A 19,679-nucleotide genomic window follows, 5' to 3' on the forward strand; every position below is an offset into this window, starting at 1 on the left:
GTTTATAAACCTATCAATCACACATTATATAACTAAAATCTTTGTATCAGATTATGCACTTTTGTAGGATAGAGGTTGTCTAGCATTTTGGCATGTTGTCTATATAAAAATAGTTCTGCCTATGTGCATCCTCTACCTACTAGTGCAAAAGAATATGTGTTTGTGTAATATTATGTCACAAATTTCCACAAGTTGTGCCTGTTTTTACTTACCTGCGTTTGCAATCTTGTCAGACCTCTTATCCACAATATTTGACCCGCTCGAGGTTTCTTGTCAGAATCAAGGTCGTATTTCTCTTCGCCAATTTGGATTGTTTCAGTATATTCTTCAGGGTGTCCTCGACCCCAACTAAAAACAATAAAATATTTGATAGGGTTCCATTAATCTCTAATCAAATTATAAAATTATGTATCTAGCAACCTTTTTTATACCATAATGCCTTGCCTACCTCTTTTTATCATAGTTTTTGCAAGCAATACAAAAACTTAAATCTATTTACAAATAAAATATCAAAACTCTTACGATAAAATCTTTGGAATTTTACTGGTTGGTACAGTAGTCACTAGCTGACCCCATATTAGAGTTCCTACACCAAAGAAGAGACACCAAAGCCATTGATCTCTATCTAGACTGGTAGTTGAAAATGCTACACCACCCAATTGGATAATTCCAACCTGAAAAATATATATATTATACAACAAAGTTCAATAAAAACATGTAACAAATAGAAGAAATTTATATAATCAAATTATAATTATAAAGTTATTACCTGTGCTAGACATGTTCCTATCCAGATACTGTAGAAGATAGGATTAGTGAAGATTCCTTCAAAAACATTTCTTTGTCCGTGGATTTTCCTAGCATTGAACTCGTTGAACAAGGTCATCATGACGAAAGAATTAAAGATGACAGTAAAATGTTGAGTTGGCGGATGTCCAATTTCCACACCTCTTCCTGATTCTATATCCAAAAATTTATCACCTGAAATAGAAGATCGGATATCAATCAACTATACTGAGCTAATAGAAATTATATTTGTCCTTACCTACAAAAAGTAAAGAAAAAATAACAACTAATTGATATACAGCTTGTCCTAGGATATTCTTCATCATCGTTCTTGAAATCAATGGTTTGGTTCTACCATAGGGTTTCCTAAGTAATAAATCTCCAGTAGGCATTTCAGTAGCCAATGCCAAGGAAGCTAAGGTGTCCATAATCAAGTTTACCCATAACATTTGCACTGCCTGAAATATCAAATAATGTTATATAACAATAAATTATTTTGAAACTCTGAAGTATTGATATTTTATATTCTATATTACCTTTAGAGGACTGTCTTGGACAGCACAAGCACCAATAAATGCAACAATAACAGCAACGACGTTAACAGTAAGTTGGAATTGTAAAAATTTAGCTATACTGTCATAAACATTTCTACCCCACATAACAGCCTTCACAATACTACTGAAGTTGTCATCTGTCAATATAATATCTGAAGCCTCTTTTGCTACATCCGTACCAGCGATACCCTAAAACAAAAAGTGATTAATTAAATCAAATATTCTAGTTTTATAAAGAACATCGCTCACCATAGCAAATCCAACATCTGCTTTTTTCAAAGCAGGTCCATCATTTGTACCATCCCCAGTTACTGCTACTACTTCTCTATTATCATTCAATTTACTGTCTATAATACCCTTGACCAGGATAAACTTATCAGTGGGTGATGATCTAGCAAGAACACGTAATTTAGGCCAAACTTTGTCGATAAGGTGCTGCTGAACCTAAAATAAAAAATATGTGTATTAAAATGACAAAACCCTATGAGAAATAGAACAATGATATTCATTAATTAGCAGAGGGAGGTAATATAATTTGTACTTACTTCTCCCGCGCTGTCCCTAATTCTCCTGTTAAATTCTTTGCCTTCCAAAATGAGGAAATCCTCGTTAGGTTTAACAATACCACATTTAGTAGCTATTGATCTAGCGGTGTTCACATTGTCACCAGTAACCATTCTGACAGTGATACCAGCTTTCTGACATTTCTTGATGGCATCTGGTACTTCAGTTCTAACAGGATCTTCAATACCAACGACACACAAGCAAGTCAAGTTATTGACAATATTTGATTCATCATCCCAATTGGGTTCGTTCTCAATATGTACCTGATTTATTTCTGCTTTACCAGGAACAAAATCTCTGAAAGCGAGACATATAGTCCTAAGTCCGTCACAAGCCATAGGCTCTATCACTTGTTTCAACAACCTGTCTTGCATGTCTCTGGTAAATTTCTCAAGACGGCCGTCGTGGCCGTAAATAAAGGCACACTTTTGTAATATAATTTCTGAAGCACCTTTGGTAAATAATCGATAACCTCCACCTTGACGAGGTATCACTGTACTCATGGATTTTCTATCTGAATTAAAGGTGTACACTCGAGTAAACGTTTCCTCTGGATAGTCATCTCTGATCGTTTGGTAATTCTTCTGAAGTCCTACAACAAATCCTAACAGAGCACATTCCGTTTTGTTGCCCACTTGTCTCGGTAGATCGCTGCCCTCTTCTGGAGGCTAGAAGAAACAAAATATTAATATAGAAGTCCAGACTTGGTAATATCTACGTGAAAAAAAAATTTTATATTGCAATGAATGAGAAGGGATGAATATTTGAAAACATTGATCTGATATACATTTTTTAATGACTTACCATAATTCTTGATGTGTAGCCACAGTTGATGGCAATAGCCTGAATGATTACATTTCCGACATGTGCAGGTATATCAGAAAATTTGGGCATTGTCTTACAAAGCTGTTCACATATGTAGGATTGAACAACTGTCATCCTGTTAGTTGTCAAAGTACCAGTTTTATCAGAACATATGGCTGTAGCATTACCCATCGTCTCACAAGCATCCAAATGTCTCACCAAATTGTTGTCCTTCATCATTTTCTGTAAAGAAATATTGTAAATCAGATACAGTTGAATGTTAAACTAGTTGCAATGTGTCTCACCTTTACACTATAAGCAAGAGACAGGGTAACTGCAAGTGGTAATCCCTCAGGAACAGCTACAACAAGTACGGTGACACCAATAATCAGATGGCGTACAAGGTAATTGGCATAGGAGTTTTTCCAAGTTTGATTATCAATAACAAAAGTCTTGATACAGAATTGAATGATCAGTATGACAACGGTAAGGACTGCTATAGTGGAACCAGCATAACCAATTTGTATGGCGAGCTTAGTCAGTTTAGCTTGTAGCACAGATTTCTCCTTTTTGTTTCTCTCTCCAGCTGATTTTTCGGGCTGAACATGATTTTCTTTACCGTCTTGAGCAGTATCATGTTTATTTTCTGTAGCGACTGGAGCTGGGGAGTTCATGTGGCTATTTCCAGTTACATTTTCTTCATCACCTTCACAAAAAGTAGTCGTAAAAAATATTATCTAAAAGACTATGATTGCAGAGATTCTTTTTAATTGTTTGTTAAAATTATCACGTATTTCATTATAAAATTTTATTAAAACAAAAAACATGACATGGAGTAACTACGAATCTCTGTGCAACAATCAACATGTCATATCAAAACAATTAATCATACATGCTTCAATAATATTTTTATAATAATATTTTTAAGCTTTTATTTTAGATTTAAGGTTTACTTAAAAATGGTATAAAAATAAAAAACTATTCACCTGTCAAGCTTTTCTTCTTCCGCTGCTTTTTAGCTTCTGTACAAAAACACATGCAAAAGGAGAACATTAGCAATCTCAAAAACACTCCCAAAGTCCTGACATGGGTACATATAGACAAGAGTGCAATTTATGACGGAAAAATAAATAATATACCCTGTTTGCCCTTAAAAATCATTCATTTTAACGAATCTATTCCAAATACATAAAAAAGTAAAAGATTTTATATAATTGTTTTAGTTTTCATTTAAATTTCAATCAACATGTGTTTTCTATAAGATTTAGTAAAACTTTCCAAAGAAATAGACAAATTTATTAGTCAAAATCTCCAGCCTACATGGATCGTTAAGTTTTACTAGTATTTTTAAGATGGAATTTTACTGTTTACACTACCACTACACCAACACTCACAATTACACAGGTTTACCTTCAGTATCTGAAGACAATTGCTTCGTTATAGAAACGCGCGCTATCAGTGTAATTTTGAGTGTTGGTGTAGTGATAGTGTAAACAGTGCCTTCAGTAATAGTATTTTTGATGTAATTTTCCTAATTGACAGAATTTCCTTCTCAAAGTTCTTTGTGTATTAACAAAATATTCTTAATTAAAAAAATATCAATATTTTTAAAATAAGTCCAAGCACCACATTGAATAAAGCAAGAACAATATAAAAAGAAATTGAGCTTGATCTGGGCAAACAAAGTAATGGAACATGTAACTAAAACATACGCCCCCTGAAAATTTCAGTAATTAAAAAAAATTTATATCCACGCCATAAATTGTTAAGTTGGCAGTCAGCCAAAATTGTTTCAATTATATATGTAAAATTAATATTATATAAACAGAATTATAATTATTTAAAGGACCTAAAGTAACTGAAGAAAAAAACATTTATGCAAAATTTGAGAAAAAAAAATTTTTTTGTGTTAAACATAATATCTAGATGTTTTATAATCCTGGTTATATATTATGTATAAGAAAACACTGAAAAATGTATATAAAAATATCCTAAAAACAAAAATATTTTCAGTATCTAGTAAATAAGTTGAGAAAAGTAATTTAAAGTAAGTGATTTCTATAAAAACCGTAATAAGAAATACATTAAAGACTGAAATAATGGAACTGAAATTTACTCTACTAAAAATTCATGTTCTAAATAATAAGTTTAAGTTTTGATAATAACGAAATGGCCAAAATTACCAAAAATCATAGAGGTTCTGTTAGTCTTTTAGAAAATAAAAGATAATAACAATATTCACTTGAGCATTGTCAATCCCATTAGTGATTTTTTCAGATTATAAAAAAATTGAAATCTTTCATGAAAAAAAAATATGTACGACCATTTCATCATATATTTTAGAGTATAAAATGACAGTTATTTAAATATATCTTCTTTTCTAATAGCTCTATTCTTGTCCCTTTCACCTAATTCGTGGTCTTCCTATCTTATCTAAAATCATTTTTGGTAATTATACACTCTTTTGGCAAATCAAATACTCTGTAGAATTTTTAAATATTTCAGTGTTTTCATTTACAATCATTACAGTTTTAAAGGACACCAATTTATTTTAGTTATTTAAATTTTGATATTTTATATTTAAAGGTGTATTTGATTTAAACCCCATAAAAGACAAAACATAACGAGGGGCCAAAAATATAACGTGGTCACAAAAACGGTTCAAAAAATAACAAAAATAGACGGGGAATTTTAGTTGTGGTCAAGGTTTTATCAGGTGAAAGGATAATACACTCTCCTAGCAAAATTACAGTATAATTCCGATTTTTTAATCTTTGAAAATATTCCAAAGAATTAAAATAATTAGTATATGGAGGTGGAATTAAAACTCCACAAATAAAATTCATAAAAGAACCTAGAAGGGAGGGAGAATTTCATATTTCAATTAAACTGTGAGGCAGATTCAAGAAAGCGCATAATTGACTATTCATTACATCACTCTAGGGGATTGAGGTTAGGGTTGTTAGCTGGCCATACCATAGCTTCGACCTCAAGAGAGAAAAAGAAATAGTTTATTGTCAAAAAATTGCTCAACATTTGTAGACAAAAGCTTGTGGTAATTTTGGATCATTATTGTGATATGTGATTGAATATAGATCAAAAGGTGATAAATGTGGTTCCAGTACATCAACTGTATAATGAGACAATTCAATAAATGCCAAATAGACCAAAAATAACATAACATTTGACCTTTCGGGGTTTTCCCGGTCCTAATGATCTCTAGAAAATTGTAGTCATGATGGGGTTAATGAAGGACCAGTTGCAGAGACACTGGGCTTCAAAACTAACTCTCCAAGTCGTCTCCTTCTTGTACAGTTGTGAAATAGATAGAATTTTTCGTAGTAGCGCTTGAGTTACAAAAATCGATCCTGATTTGCATCATTTAGATGCACACGACCTTGACCTGGTCTTCTATGATATCATCCCGCCTTTTAGGTTCCAGAATATAATAATTGCAGTGCACTCTACGGGGATTATATTTAAAGTATTACAACAAAATTAGGTCGGTAAATTTCTTTCATTAAACGAGTTTTAACCAAGTAACAAATTATGCGTTAATTTTTCTTATTTTATATTATTTATGTGTACTTTTGAGTATCTAAAATTTCTACGTTAAAGTGAATTTTATACTACTTAAACCGATTATGTAAAATACGAGTTGAAAGAACCTGATAAAATCTTGACTAGCGTATGTTAAGATTTGATATCACACAGTGAGACATTTTTATTATATGCACAATCCCAACTTCCATCTTGTTAAGAAATTATTTAATTTCACATATCAAATGCTAGTGAAAATGCCTCTAATAGTGTAAGTATTAAGTCTAAGATGTAAGTGTATTTTTGTATCATTATATAGGTACACTCAAAAAGGGATGTGCAACTAACAATGATAATACACCTAAAATTTTTATGCAAGTATATAAGCATAGTCTATCTCTTTTACTACTTGAGGATATTCTTCAGTAATTAATTGTGTAGACAAAAACTAAATATCAACAGGGACTGGTATTAAAATTTTTTGTTTTGAGATGGACCGAAACTTATTTTTGACTGTTTCCATATTGAATTCAACGGGGGGAACCTGCTTTAAACGTCCCTAAAATCGATTTTTTGCATAATGTCTTCCTAAAGCGCTCCGACCCTCGATCTATTGTACTTATCATAATCCAAAGGGACTAACAATCCTTCGAGACTATTAACTGTTCGTAGAAGGTCTATGCTAGGGATAAAAGCTACATTTAGCATTTATTTCAGTTTTCACTTGTTTTTGAACATCTTAAATCATCGAACGATTGAGAAGCTAATACTAGCCGTAGTGAAAACAGACTCTAGGCGAAAACCAGGTTTTTGAAGAGTCTGAAAGGCAAATCTATGGGCCAGGAATCGCTGATTAATTAGCATATTAACGGGGTTAGTTCAAGAAAAAATGATTTTTTCTATACGAATACTTTGATGCGCGATTTTCGGTTTTCATTTTTATGATTTTTCTTAATAGGCAAAAAACTAAACGTACTATCGAAACTAGACAAAATTGATTGTATTCTAGATTAAATTCTCTTCTAGCCGAACCTAAAAAACATTAGTTAAGATTAACCCACTTTTAATTTCGTTCCAATCGGATATGTCTTTCTTTCCCAAAAAAATCATCAAAAATCGATTTTTTAAAGCATCTAAGCAGGTTCCTCCCTTAAGTAAAACAGTTACAAAACCAAAAGATAATGATAATGATTTATAAAAAACTTTTTACCAGTCACATTGAAAATAAAAGAATGTATCAATAAGATATTACAGTAAAAATCACTCGACGGTGGAATCAGCTAGGTCACATAACAACTGCATAGATGGCGTCTAAAATTATCGTGTCCAGTTAGGAAATCCGTGACAAGTCGAATCACACCTGTTTAGGTGGAGCAGTTGATTAGGAACAGAGGCCCATATATATGCCTTAGTTTGTCCCATTCCAGGTATTCCCATCCATCTTTTCAGAGTTTGTGTCAATCGAGCAGACTACTCAGAGATGTAATAGTTTACACCAAGAATAGGTTCTGAGACCATTGGCGATTTTGCTGTGTTTCTATGGCGTTGATTAAGTATCCATCCGCCCATCCAAATTCCATCATCACAAATACTTCAGCTGGAATGCGCCCAAGCAAGATAAATTAATTTTGAAGTGTCCTGCTCCGACCAAGGCATTCATTCGGTTCTTTTCTGTGTTAATTGGTTTCACCAACCCATCTATCATCCAGCATTTTCTTTTTATCTGCTCACGTTTGAATTTTGTTTTCTTCGTATGTTTTCCAACAATCTCTCTAACAGTATCAATGAAAACTGTTGTTGCTTCTTGCGAGCTCAATTGTCTCTTATGTGAGAAGCTAACATTTATATCCTATTCACATTTACAGTCAATAGTTTCGTTCAATCTCATTTTTTTTGTAAATAAAAAAAAATAATTGTGAAATGTGACTTACAGGTTCTCAAGAAAATCCCAAGTTCTCAAATAAAAAGGACGGGAATTATGAACCCAAATATACATGCTAACTGGATGAAATATTTCTTACCCTTTTTCATTTTCTTTATTTCAGCTTCTTGTTGATCAACAGCAGCTCCCAGTAACGTGAAGATGATACCAGCCTGCGAATTAACACCAACTGCAGTAACCAACATCTTACCAGATCCTTCCATGACATGGGTACCGGACAATACCATCGGGTCGAACGATTCCCCTTTCTTGACATGATCAGATTCTCCTGTTAAGGAGGATTCGTCTACCTAGAAGTTACAAACGGTCAAAAATAATTTTCATGGCTCAAAAAACATTTATAATGAAAACTCAAAATGGTATCTATTTTGGAGCTGAATTTTATATTCCTAATAAAATAATAAATCATAATTTTTATTATTATTACACCTAGTATTACAACAAATATATGTGTATCAACCATTTTTGAATGATTCAGTCAACATAAAATGTATACAAGGAATATGTGAAAATATAAATATTTTTGATAAATTAATCGAGGAATTATAAGTATTACATGAATTACATAAAAGACATCTTATTTTTGTCACAAAATTCAAATATATCGCGTTGATTTTCTAAATATTTCTCATTCAGTGTATAGTGCGATAACGCCTAATCCAATGAAATTGATAAGTAATGAATTAATACACTATCACTTAGTTAATATTTGTAACTGTAACAAAATATAATTTTGGAAGTCTTTATTGTGGATTATTTTAATCATAATTTTATATTAAACAACTTTAGAAAAATATTAAAGTATCAATAATAGTGAAATATGAAACACAAACGATAAATAATTTATTCAAAATGGTTCGAAAAAAAAAATTTAAATCAATAAGGATATTAAGAATTTGTAAGGTAAATCAATATCAATATTTAATATTTTTAATAAAATTTGTTCACCACACTTTCAGTACCAAAAAATGGAAAAATATACAGAAAAAAAACTAGGTCCACATAAACAGTTAGAATTGACACAGATCAATAGCATTCATTTTCAAAATTTTCAAAACAAAACTATTGAGAAAAAAGTAACTTCAACTATACCGAAAAGTATTTGTATGTCTACATAATGAAATTTTCCTCAACTTTTTATTTCTTAGACCTTTTTATATGTTTTTACTGATAATTTGTCTTGATTTTAAATATATTTTATAGGAAAATCAGTTAAAAATAAGAGATAAAAATTTGACATTTCGACTTACTTCGGTCTTTATCATAAAGAAGTGAAATTTTAATATAGTCCAAGCTATCACGGTAAAAATGAGGTAAAACCTCCGATTTCCATAAAACTGCATCGATTTGCATGAAAATTTGGAACTGAGCTTGACTTACCCTTATCTTCAAAATCTATTATTACTCTTAGGGGTGAAAACTATCCCTTATTGCAAAAAATCAATAAAACAATAAGTATAAGCATTTAATGAATAGAAAAATATATTAAGGTTTAAATAAAAGTTATTTAATGCTTCAATATATTGGGTTGGCGACAAAGTAATTTCGGTTTTGTAGTATGAGATAAAACACTTTTTTTAACAAAGAATAGTTTTAATCAATTATATATTTTGCTCAATCTTTCTTTCAGCTTCATGATTCCGCGCTCATAAAATTTCTGGTCCTTTTCTGAAAAAAATGAACCAGGTGCATCTGAAGGTCATTGTCATTTGTGAAAGTTTGACCATTCATAGAATTCTGTCAGGGTCAGTTTCATTTCGTTTAAGGTGCATATCGCAAATGTTGATTCTTTGTGTTAAATAAATTTCTTTCAATTCGTGAGGTACCCAAATATCAAGCTTCTCAACTAACCCAAGACATTTTAAGTGTTTTTCAATTGTTGTCTGCGATAGATGTAGCCTCGTCGCAACCTTTCAAACAGTTATATGATGATCCTCTTCAATTATGACTTTGTTTTGGTCATCATCAACTTCAATTGGCCGACCAGAATGTTACTCATCTTTGAAGGAAAAATGTTGTCCTCTATCAATTTTCGCGGTTATTTTCAACATAAAAATACTCACCCCCTATTTGGGCTGGAGCTCACTTCTAGAGTAAAAGTACACATCGGCATAGATTTCACTTTTTGATGTTTTCACTATATGCTGTCAAAATTTCATTAAAATCGCTGCAGGTTCATGGAAACCGGAGTTGAAAACCTTGGTAACCTAGACTAACACTCTAAAAATACTTACTTTCAAATCATTTGATTGTATAAGAACTCCATCAGCTGGTAAAAGATCTCCATATTTAATTTGGCAAATATCACCTACAACTATATCACTGACAGAGATTTGTTTAACTTCTCCTTGTCTAATTACTGCAAATTTGTGTTCTCCTTCTATTCGATTTTGTAACCCTCGGAATTGTCTTTCTTTAGTGTAATCATTAAAGGCTGTTACAAATACTACTACTATAACTGAAATTAAAATTGCTAAACCTTCTATCCACCCATGACTTGTTTCATCATCGTTAAATGCTGAAAAGTGAATCAAATTTTAAAATAAAATAAATTGAGATAGATTCATGTGATGAAAAATTTTTGTATTTGAAAATCATAAAATTGAGATACAACTTAGTACATAACATTGATGAGTATTATTTTCTTCATGGGTCTAGCTCTCTGAAAATACGGTTTGAAATGAAAGACAAGTGAATAGTAATGTTCTTATCGTTTAATTTAAATTCTTTTTTATTAATGCTGCTAAATTTAATTACATAGCTATTATAGTTCAATAGGTGATCTATATGTGATAATTAAGCAATTAATTCAATGGTAAATAGCAGAAATAGATAAACAAATATTTATCAAATACTTTCTTAGTGTATAAATGTGCTATATTATCTAATTTAATTTATATTCCTTTGTTAATTAATAATAAAAACTAATTGTTTGGAAATTATTTTAGTTCAATTAGTTTATAAGCTTTTCCACAACATTCATTGTGTTTGTGGTTTAATAAATAGAACCGATAATCATAGCTGAGATAACTGAGTTTCAATTCTCAAATTTTTTAATTTCAAACGATTTTCAAAACTGCTATGTGTATGAGTACTTAGTCCATTGATCATTTAACCACACAGAGTCTATACACGAGGCTAAATAATCTTGATACAAATGATACAATCATTACTTTCATAAAAATCAGAGAATCTATGTTAATGTATTACAGAAGTGGGCAAATACTTCTAAGCAGGGCTAAGAAATTGGACAGTAATAATAAATTATCTAGCTTACTTACATGTGAATAATATGTGCCCTGTATAATATGTACGTAATTTTTAAATAAAATCAATAGACTTAAAATACTTCCATAAAATTAACTTTTGCTATTTATTATTATATTTGCGAAAAACAAACATTAGAGATTAAAAAAAAACATGAGATTTCTCAACGGGCCGGATTAAGTAAGAAAAGGGCCAGCTTTTGCCCTGCCTTGTTATATTATATCATTTTAACTTAGAAATTCAGTAATTGGAATAATTTTCATTTAGTTTGTATATTTTTGTACCAATTTTTATTGGAGGATAAACATCTTTGTATATTTATTAACTACAAACCATCAATTTAGGGAAAATAATGAGTACATTAAAAATTTAAAAGGAAATTATCACATAACATTGTTTTTCTCAATGAGCTATTCGACTAAAATATTCCATACAGTCAGACCTATAAAACATTATGAGACATGACATGACCTTGAATTATGATGTGTCTTGTGAAAATTATCATCTGCCAAATTACATTCTATTTTTTACAACACAAAAACTAATTATTTAGGTGAAAATTAAACAATCCGGTTGAATAAGTTTGCATGGCTTTATATTTATTAAAGATACAATAGAATCTCACTAATCTGGTACCAACAATTGCAACTAAGGGCCCGATGGAAAATCCCAATGAATTTTTGAAATTATATCTTTTTATTAGTTTCAAAAGTGTATTTGGCAACTAAAATATTTGTATTAGATATACATATAAGTCATGTGGATACAATTAATAACCAAGGAAAATTTCTGTCTTATTTTAACAGTACATAAATTCATGAAATTTATTTCATATTTGATATAATTAAATATTTTCATAAAAAAGTTTTGATATTTTTTGAATTAATCTATTGAAACTGGACATAGCTTTATCAAACTTTACAGATGGTGCAGAAATTAAGAGCTGATCATCTTTATTTAAATTTTGAATTGGAAAGAACGGAAACAAAAGTATTGGCAATATACAACAGAGGTTATAAGAAAGAAGTGTCAAGAAAAACCGAACTGGAAGTATTTTTAACTATCTTTAAGCCCATACTAATTTATGGTTGCGAATCATGAGTGCTAAATCAGCAACAAAAAAGTAAAATACCATCAACAGAGATAAAATATTCACGAAGAATTAAAGGAGTGAAAAGAATTAGGAGATAGAATTAGAGAAGAGTTTCAAGTAATACCAGTCATGGAATTCATTGAAAGTAGTAGTTGAGCTGTTGGGACATTTACAGAGAATGGGCAATTCAAGACAAGTAAAAAAAATTGGCAAGTCAAACGACAACAAAAAAAGTCAGAGAAAGACTAAAAGAAACATGGGACGAAGTGATAAGAAAAGTTTTGAAGACAAAAAGCTGGCATAGAATGAAGCAAAGAAGGTTGCTATAAATATGAAGAAATAAACGAAAATAGAACAAAATTATTAAATATTATAAATGTAAATTTTTCTGGCCTAACACCCTAAAGGGTAGAAGGGAATTTGATTATATATGTATCCTTGTAATCATTTACATACTCATTATTTAGATTTATGTTACTTTCTATAAATATTTGCATAATTTGCATTAATGTTATATCATTTTCAGGATACTATGTATTTTATGTTTTCGAGCACACAATTCTCTCCACAACTTCATTCTTACAATGAAATATATAGAATTCCAAGCATAAAAGTAGCACAGTTAAGATTTAACTTCTTCATTGTTTCCATATCTTCTCAATCTCTGGTAAATGCTTTACTAAAAAAATTTGTAACATTTGGAAGCAGAAATTTAGCCCTTATTTTACCAGCTTTTGACAACAACTATCTTACTAGTGTATCCAGTTGCCATGTATAAGGGAAATTGTTTGTTTTCACAATTGTCTTTCTGCAGGCTCAAAATCTTTATGAAATGGCCCTTAGTATACCCCAGTTTTGATTCTTACATATTACATGAAATTGTCTGTGTTTAAATTCTTTTGGTATTTTCAACATCTAGCAATTTCAATTTGTGAATACCGTACTTTCATCAGCTTTACATATTTGATCTATTGTGAATTTTAATGCCTTCACTGGATATTTAAATGTTTTGATAAAGCTTCTAAAGCAATTGTAGCACTAGATAACTTCTTAACAGTGTCATTATAGCAATTTTTAAATTTATGATCTTGTTATAATCTGGTGAAAAAATTTTCCTCTTCATATCTTGACACATCATAGCACTGTGTTGTAACAATCTTTTATATGTCAAATAATTGATACTTCATAGTTAATTGTGGAAGGCCAATGGGCCGTTTAGCTCACAGGCCTTCAGTTAGGCCAGTCGTGCCCCACTTGACGTTACCAACAACCGATATTCTTTGAGAAGCCTATCAGGTGCTTTGGCTTGAACCCTTTGATGTTGTTACGCAAGTTGTGAGGCTTGTCCAAGTGCTTAAACCTCGCTCATATGAGTGCAGGGCACCCACATATGACATGGTTAGACTGCAATGTCTAGTAACTTACAACTGAGTTATTGACAATGCTGAATTGTTATATGACCGTATTTTGTTACTTTTCAACAGTTGAAACAAATTAGTTTTGACTTACGTGAATCTTCTAGAGGGGGTTGATAAAATGAAAGCAATAAAGACACTATGGCTGCTACTTCTAGAATAATAAGTGTAATATCCTGTAAAGCTTCCCATACTAGTTGTAAAAATGTTTTTGGAGGCTTTGGAGGAATTGAATTTGATCCAAATGTTTCTCTTCTATGTTCAAGGTCTACTTGTGATCCACTAAGTCCTAAAACACAATGATATTATTATTAAAAAACATAATTGTCATTATATATTTTTATTTTGACATAATTGACTATGGAGCAAAATTAGAAAAATGTATCTTATTTGTCACAATGTTTATATTGTATGTAATATATACGGTTTTTGTAAATGTTTCTATTATTTCTAACAAATATATTTGACTGTTATACCAATTTGTTTAAATAATAATAGTAATAATCTTAATCTTTCAGCAGGTTCCACAATTTCATAAGAATATGTTTAAAATCGTTTACATGACACATTGCCTGTTGTACTGTTTGGTAATAAAAAAACTTTTCTAATTATTTAAAAACAAAAGGACTAATAATGTTGATTATTATTCTATATATATTTATAATAGAAATATTTTATTGTCCGTGGAGCTTATATTACTTGAAAGCATACATATTTCAATTATTTAATAATGATAACGTAATATTTTTTTTGAACAAAATGCGAATTCCTTTTAACAGGTTGAATCACTGAATTTCTCAAATAAAAAGCTGGAATGTAAATATTAAAAACACAACACTCACTTTTTGTTTTATACACTTACCTTCACTGGGCGATGTGTACAATTTTTTACATACTTCTTGAGTCCCACCTAATTCTTGTATTTTTGCTATTCCGTCTGGGCCCCTATGTTCCATAAGGTCACGTAGTTGTTTCAAGGTAATTCCATATTGTGCGGGACGGCCGTCTATCGTAGCCATATTCCACTTCAAGATCTATAACAAATTAAAAACCATTGAAAATATGTAAACAGTTAGACACAAAAACGACAAGCTGAAGATTATTTGTAGGTTAGATTTCAAGTAACATAGAAATGTGGAGTTGTGTCTAAACTTACGGCAACGGCATGAATCAGCGGTTACATAATCATGTAATTTATACGTTAATAGTACTGTTAAGGTGTTAAAATAAATAACTTGGTAGGAGAAGCATTAAAATAAATGTAAATTAAGTATATTGATAACAAGAAACCGAATCGAATAAGAAATATTCGTGGAATTTAAACAATAAAATGTTTTTATTTGTAATTATTTACATACTATCGTATCATTAAGATTTGAAGTTCCCTTATCTGTATAAAGTAAATATACAATATTTATTCGATAACATTTTCGATATAGCATATAACTTTCAATAATTTATAAAATTTAAACTGTTTTGAAACGTGAAATAAATTTAAATTATATAAATTGACAGTAACCTTCCTTAAATAAATAACGTAATTCAATTAAATAGCGTTTAAGGTGTTTATAAAGTCTTAATTAAGAGTATGGATACAATTCAATGAGACCAAATTGCTGTCAATTTACAGTGTATTCTGACACTGCCTAACAAAGAAGAGGGCAGAACTGGATGGCACCAATAAACGAGAAAATGAGAAAATTACTGCGACTCAAATACTTTTAAAATTACTATGTAATAATAGAATTTAAATATGCCGTTCTTTCAATATCCTCGATAACCATTTTCAATTTTATTAAGAAAATTAGTAGATTATGAAGGAAAGGACGTTGGAATGAAAGAAAATTGTGGATATTTCAAATTTAGTTATCATCTCAACTCCTTTTCAAGGTCGACATTTAAAAACATTTGTGGTGATTAAAGGGGAAAGGTCATAAAATTAGTCTCCCATTTTTCTTAATTTAACTGAAACTGGTTCGAATCGTTATTCCATGTTTTACAATTTTTAACGGTGATAAGAAAATTAACCACAAAATGGTTGGAGAAATATTTTTATAAAGTTGTACAAAATTGATTTATGAAAGAGCACATACACTCAATGCGCACCAAAACGAATTAACTTTATGCGAAGTATTTTTTCCTCAACCCCATATCAAATTTAAGTATCGTGGTACCGATTTTTTTAGATACATAACCCCATACAGGAAACCCCGGAGTTGACAAAGGGGCCAAGCCTGGGCCAATCCTGGGAAGCCTACCTTCGGCGTACCTGTATTGGCGACCAAGCTTGGCCCATCGTTATCACTCCAAAGTTTTACCAAAGCTGGGCCAAGCCTGGCTTACAAGCTTGTGCCCTTTGAACTTTCCTCTATGGGACGTCTAATCTATGCATATTTAATAGTTATTAACAATCTATATCAAATTATTCAAACATCACATAATTAAAGAAGCCGAGCTGAAAATTACGAAAAGTATCAACAATATAATGATTCAATTAGAAACAGATCAGAACTATGTATTGTTGTTCATTCTAATTGACCAGAATAGGACTCTATGTGTCTTACAAAATAATTTTGCAACGGTGGTGATGGAAACATGTTACGCCTATACGGAAAAGGATATACAGTCTAACAAGGTATTGTTTCATATTGTTAATTATAAACTGATAGCAATTCAACATGAAATCTTTAATTACATCTGTTTATCAGTCCGGAACGCGTTAAGAATCAGTTTTATGAAAAATACACAGAGCCGTATAAGTTTAAACGTGTTTCCTATAGTCTATTCTTAAGCCGGAAAGAGTAATAATTTCTAATGTAGTCGTTTCTTAAATGTACCTGAGCTAATACAAGTTTTCGATCTTTTATTGGTCCATAAGCTGTACAGAACAATAGATGAAGGGTTGGATAGGCCAAAAACCCCGTGTATTGAAGATCACATAGCTGTACCATAAGATTTTTTCAATAAGCGTCGTCAATGAAAGTTAGAAATTTTGTTGTATTTCAATTCCAAGAATCTCTTCCAAATTTCACCTGAATACGATTGTAGGTTTTTCCATTTAGTAAGAGACTCCAAATTGTGTGTTCTTATCAGTTAAATTTATCTGCAACATGCAGTGTGCAGTCTATTGTGAATTCTAGCGTGTTAATGGAAAATTTGGAAAAGTCACGTAAACGCCACAAAATCAGTCTTTTAACAGCTAATGAGAAAAAAATCAATATTTAATTGTTTTTACAGACAAATTTATGCGAAAGTACTGATGACACAGTGGAATTAGTTAGTAGTATACTTGGTGTATAGAAAGAAATCTACGATTTACATCGTTATTAAAGAAGAGAAAAAACCAACATTTCAAATAGAAACTCATTTGAAAGTACATGAGGTCTTCTTTAGAAAAGAATTTCTGACAGCAGGCAAAAATCTTGCCACGATTCGAGATGATAAGGATTACCTTGAACTGAATCGAAGCACATCATGGTAACTTTTAAGCAAAAATAGATGTTTGTTGGAAAAAGCATTCCAGAAAGTCTACTTTAATAAAAAGAAACGATATTGTAATATGAATGAAACATGGAAGTTCGGCAAAATAAAACAGTAAAAGTCGAAGAAGATAAATAATTTAGCAATCATTTAAATTTGTTATCAAAAAAGGAGCGCAGATAATAGTAAACATCGGTAGTTTAATAGGTTTGGTTAAAGGTGCTTTATTGACTTTCAAATCTACTTTTTCCGACGACTACCATGAAGACATAAACAATAAAGAATGGTTCGAACAAATTATAGATATTCTGTAGTCAATCAACTTAACATATAGTATCGATAATCGTTGTAATAACTTGTTCGATTTAAATTTTCGAACATTACGTTACTCTTCTCGGGGAAATATTCCTCACAGCTCGTAAATCTAGATCATGGAATCGTCTTCAAACTGTAGATTTTTATACAACACGGTGAAATGTAAGTGATCACTTAAGAGATAAGGCTGGTGTGTTTAGTGTTTATAGACTTATCACACCAAATAACGATCCTTCCTTGATAGTTGTCAATTATTCGCACAACAGATGATCTAGGAATGGCCCAGATTTCCTACATCTAACATTTAACATCTAACTAACATCATGTAAAGCAGTAATTCTTGCTCGATTGCATGGAGAAAGGTCACGTCATACAAAAAATTAAAAAAGTATAATTTCCACTGAAAATACTGTAAATATCAATATTTGTTAATACGAATACCAAGGATTGAATTTATTGTATTATTTGTTAAAACTAATTGCCATGATTACCAAGTAGCATTTCAATAAACGGTTAAAGTTGTATTTATCGAAAGTTAAAATTTTTCGTTTATCCGAGTAAGAACAAATTGGGATTTAAATTATATTAGGATATCGTGACACGTGTGGAAGTAAACAGGAAATGTTTAATATCTTTTAAAGCTACAAATACTTATGATACGGTAACTAACCTACATTAAACGTTATTTATGTTAAGGTTTGTCTATGACAATCTGATACTCGCATGTCGACTAGATTTGAGTTAAAGGGTGGGTTGATTATTCAAGACTGTAGGTCTCAAAGAAGTTATAGCAAGCATCCAAGACTCCTTCAGGTTAAGCCCACAGTTTATCCTAAGGTTTTCGTTACTAACTTCACACCTGGACGTCAAACAGATTAATTTAAATGAAACCAAATAAGTTTCCCCTTATGCTGTCCTAACAGGAAATCCAATAACAAGATGTTGGTATAAAAGTTTAACCAAACTGATACCATAAAAGATTTATTCAAGTCGGGGTGTAGAGGAGTTGGATTAAGTGAAAACAAATATTTAGATGTTTGTGTCATGTTTGCACTTGGGTAATAGATCCAGGGAATATTTCATATTGATAATTTTATATAATAAATTCCATCTATACAAAGTAAGATTCAAGAATTGTCAGACGATGATAGACGTGAAGGGATTTAAAAAAATTTTTTGGGTTTTCGTTACTACGCTTCTGAAACGAAAATATACGTTAACCAAATCGATAATTTAAACGAAACATAAATTCCACGTACACGAAACAAATAGTAGAATTTATGTACAATGTAGTGGAAATATTCAGTTATATTTATTACGAATGCATGGACTTAATCGTCCTAGTCTCATGTTTGAAAAAATGCAACATGAATTTAGTGAATTTTTATCATTGAATCTCCTTTTAACCCGAGATATCTAGTGGTTTTCAATATACTTCTTTATTACCTGATACTTGTTCAAGTCACGTTAATTAAGATTTGTAACCCTAGAGCTTTCTTGGCTACTAGAGTGCAAATGCACACGAATTTCTAGCCTTCAATTTGTAACTAGAAGCGTAGCGTGGCGTAACGGCCCTTTTCTTTCGTTCCAATAGATCTATCCAACCAAACATGCTTTTACACGTATTGTATGAAGGGAAAACGCTTACTCATAGCTATTAATTTTTATTATTCCGTTATTCTAACGGTAGCGGGCTTTGAACGTTATTGAAACGGCTTCGCAATCGAACTAAAGAGGGTTCATTTCAGACAAATATATACACTCGCGAGCAAAACAAAAACAACAAAAAATTTAACACGAAATTGTATTTAGTGAAATGATATTAAATATTAAGTACGTTTCTTGATTTCACAGTCAAACAATGTTATTTATGATCGGTAACCACCCTTTGTATGCTTGTTTACAATAGTGCTAATTAG

General features: G+C 31.0%; 1 protein-coding gene across 18 annotated transcripts in view; it reads right to left on the bottom strand.

Moving 5' to 3' along the window:
* The window catches only part of LOC130893009 (plasma membrane calcium-transporting ATPase 2), a 150,881-nt gene that overhangs the window by 41,524 nt on the left and 89,678 nt on the right, over window positions 1-19,679 (bottom strand). For 10 of the 18 annotated variants that reach the window (XM_057798873.1, XM_057798893.1, XM_057798865.1 and 7 more), the window contains 14 exons: window positions 14,828-14,999; window positions 14,060-14,254; window positions 10,425-10,708; window positions 8,270-8,480; window positions 3,695-3,730; window positions 3,014-3,414; window positions 2,709-2,951; window positions 1,886-2,572; window positions 1,590-1,784; window positions 1,323-1,529; window positions 1,046-1,244; window positions 770-981; window positions 523-674; window positions 213-348 (listed from right to left, as the gene is read on the bottom strand). In XM_057798873.1, coding sequence (XP_057654856.1) covers window positions 213-348; window positions 523-674; window positions 770-981; window positions 1,046-1,244; window positions 1,323-1,529; window positions 1,590-1,784; window positions 1,886-2,572; window positions 2,709-2,951; window positions 3,014-3,414; window positions 3,695-3,730; window positions 8,270-8,480; window positions 10,425-10,708; window positions 14,060-14,254; window positions 14,828-14,984 — 3,315 coding nt within the window. In that variant the 5' untranslated portion in view covers window positions 14,985-14,999. The remainder of the gene's footprint in view (window positions 1-212; window positions 349-522; window positions 675-769; window positions 982-1,045; window positions 1,245-1,322; window positions 1,530-1,589; window positions 1,785-1,885; window positions 2,573-2,708; window positions 2,952-3,013; window positions 3,415-3,694; window positions 3,731-8,269; window positions 8,481-10,424; window positions 10,709-14,059; window positions 14,255-14,827; window positions 15,000-19,679) is intronic. The other 8 variants (XM_057798887.1, XM_057798883.1, XM_057798806.1 and 5 more) reach the window with 1 other exon arrangement.

This window comes from Diorhabda carinulata, chromosome 1 (assembly GCF_026250575.1).
Source record: "Diorhabda carinulata isolate Delta chromosome 1, icDioCari1.1, whole genome shotgun sequence".
Classification (NCBI taxonomy): Eukaryota; Metazoa; Arthropoda; class Insecta; order Coleoptera; family Chrysomelidae; genus Diorhabda; species Diorhabda carinulata.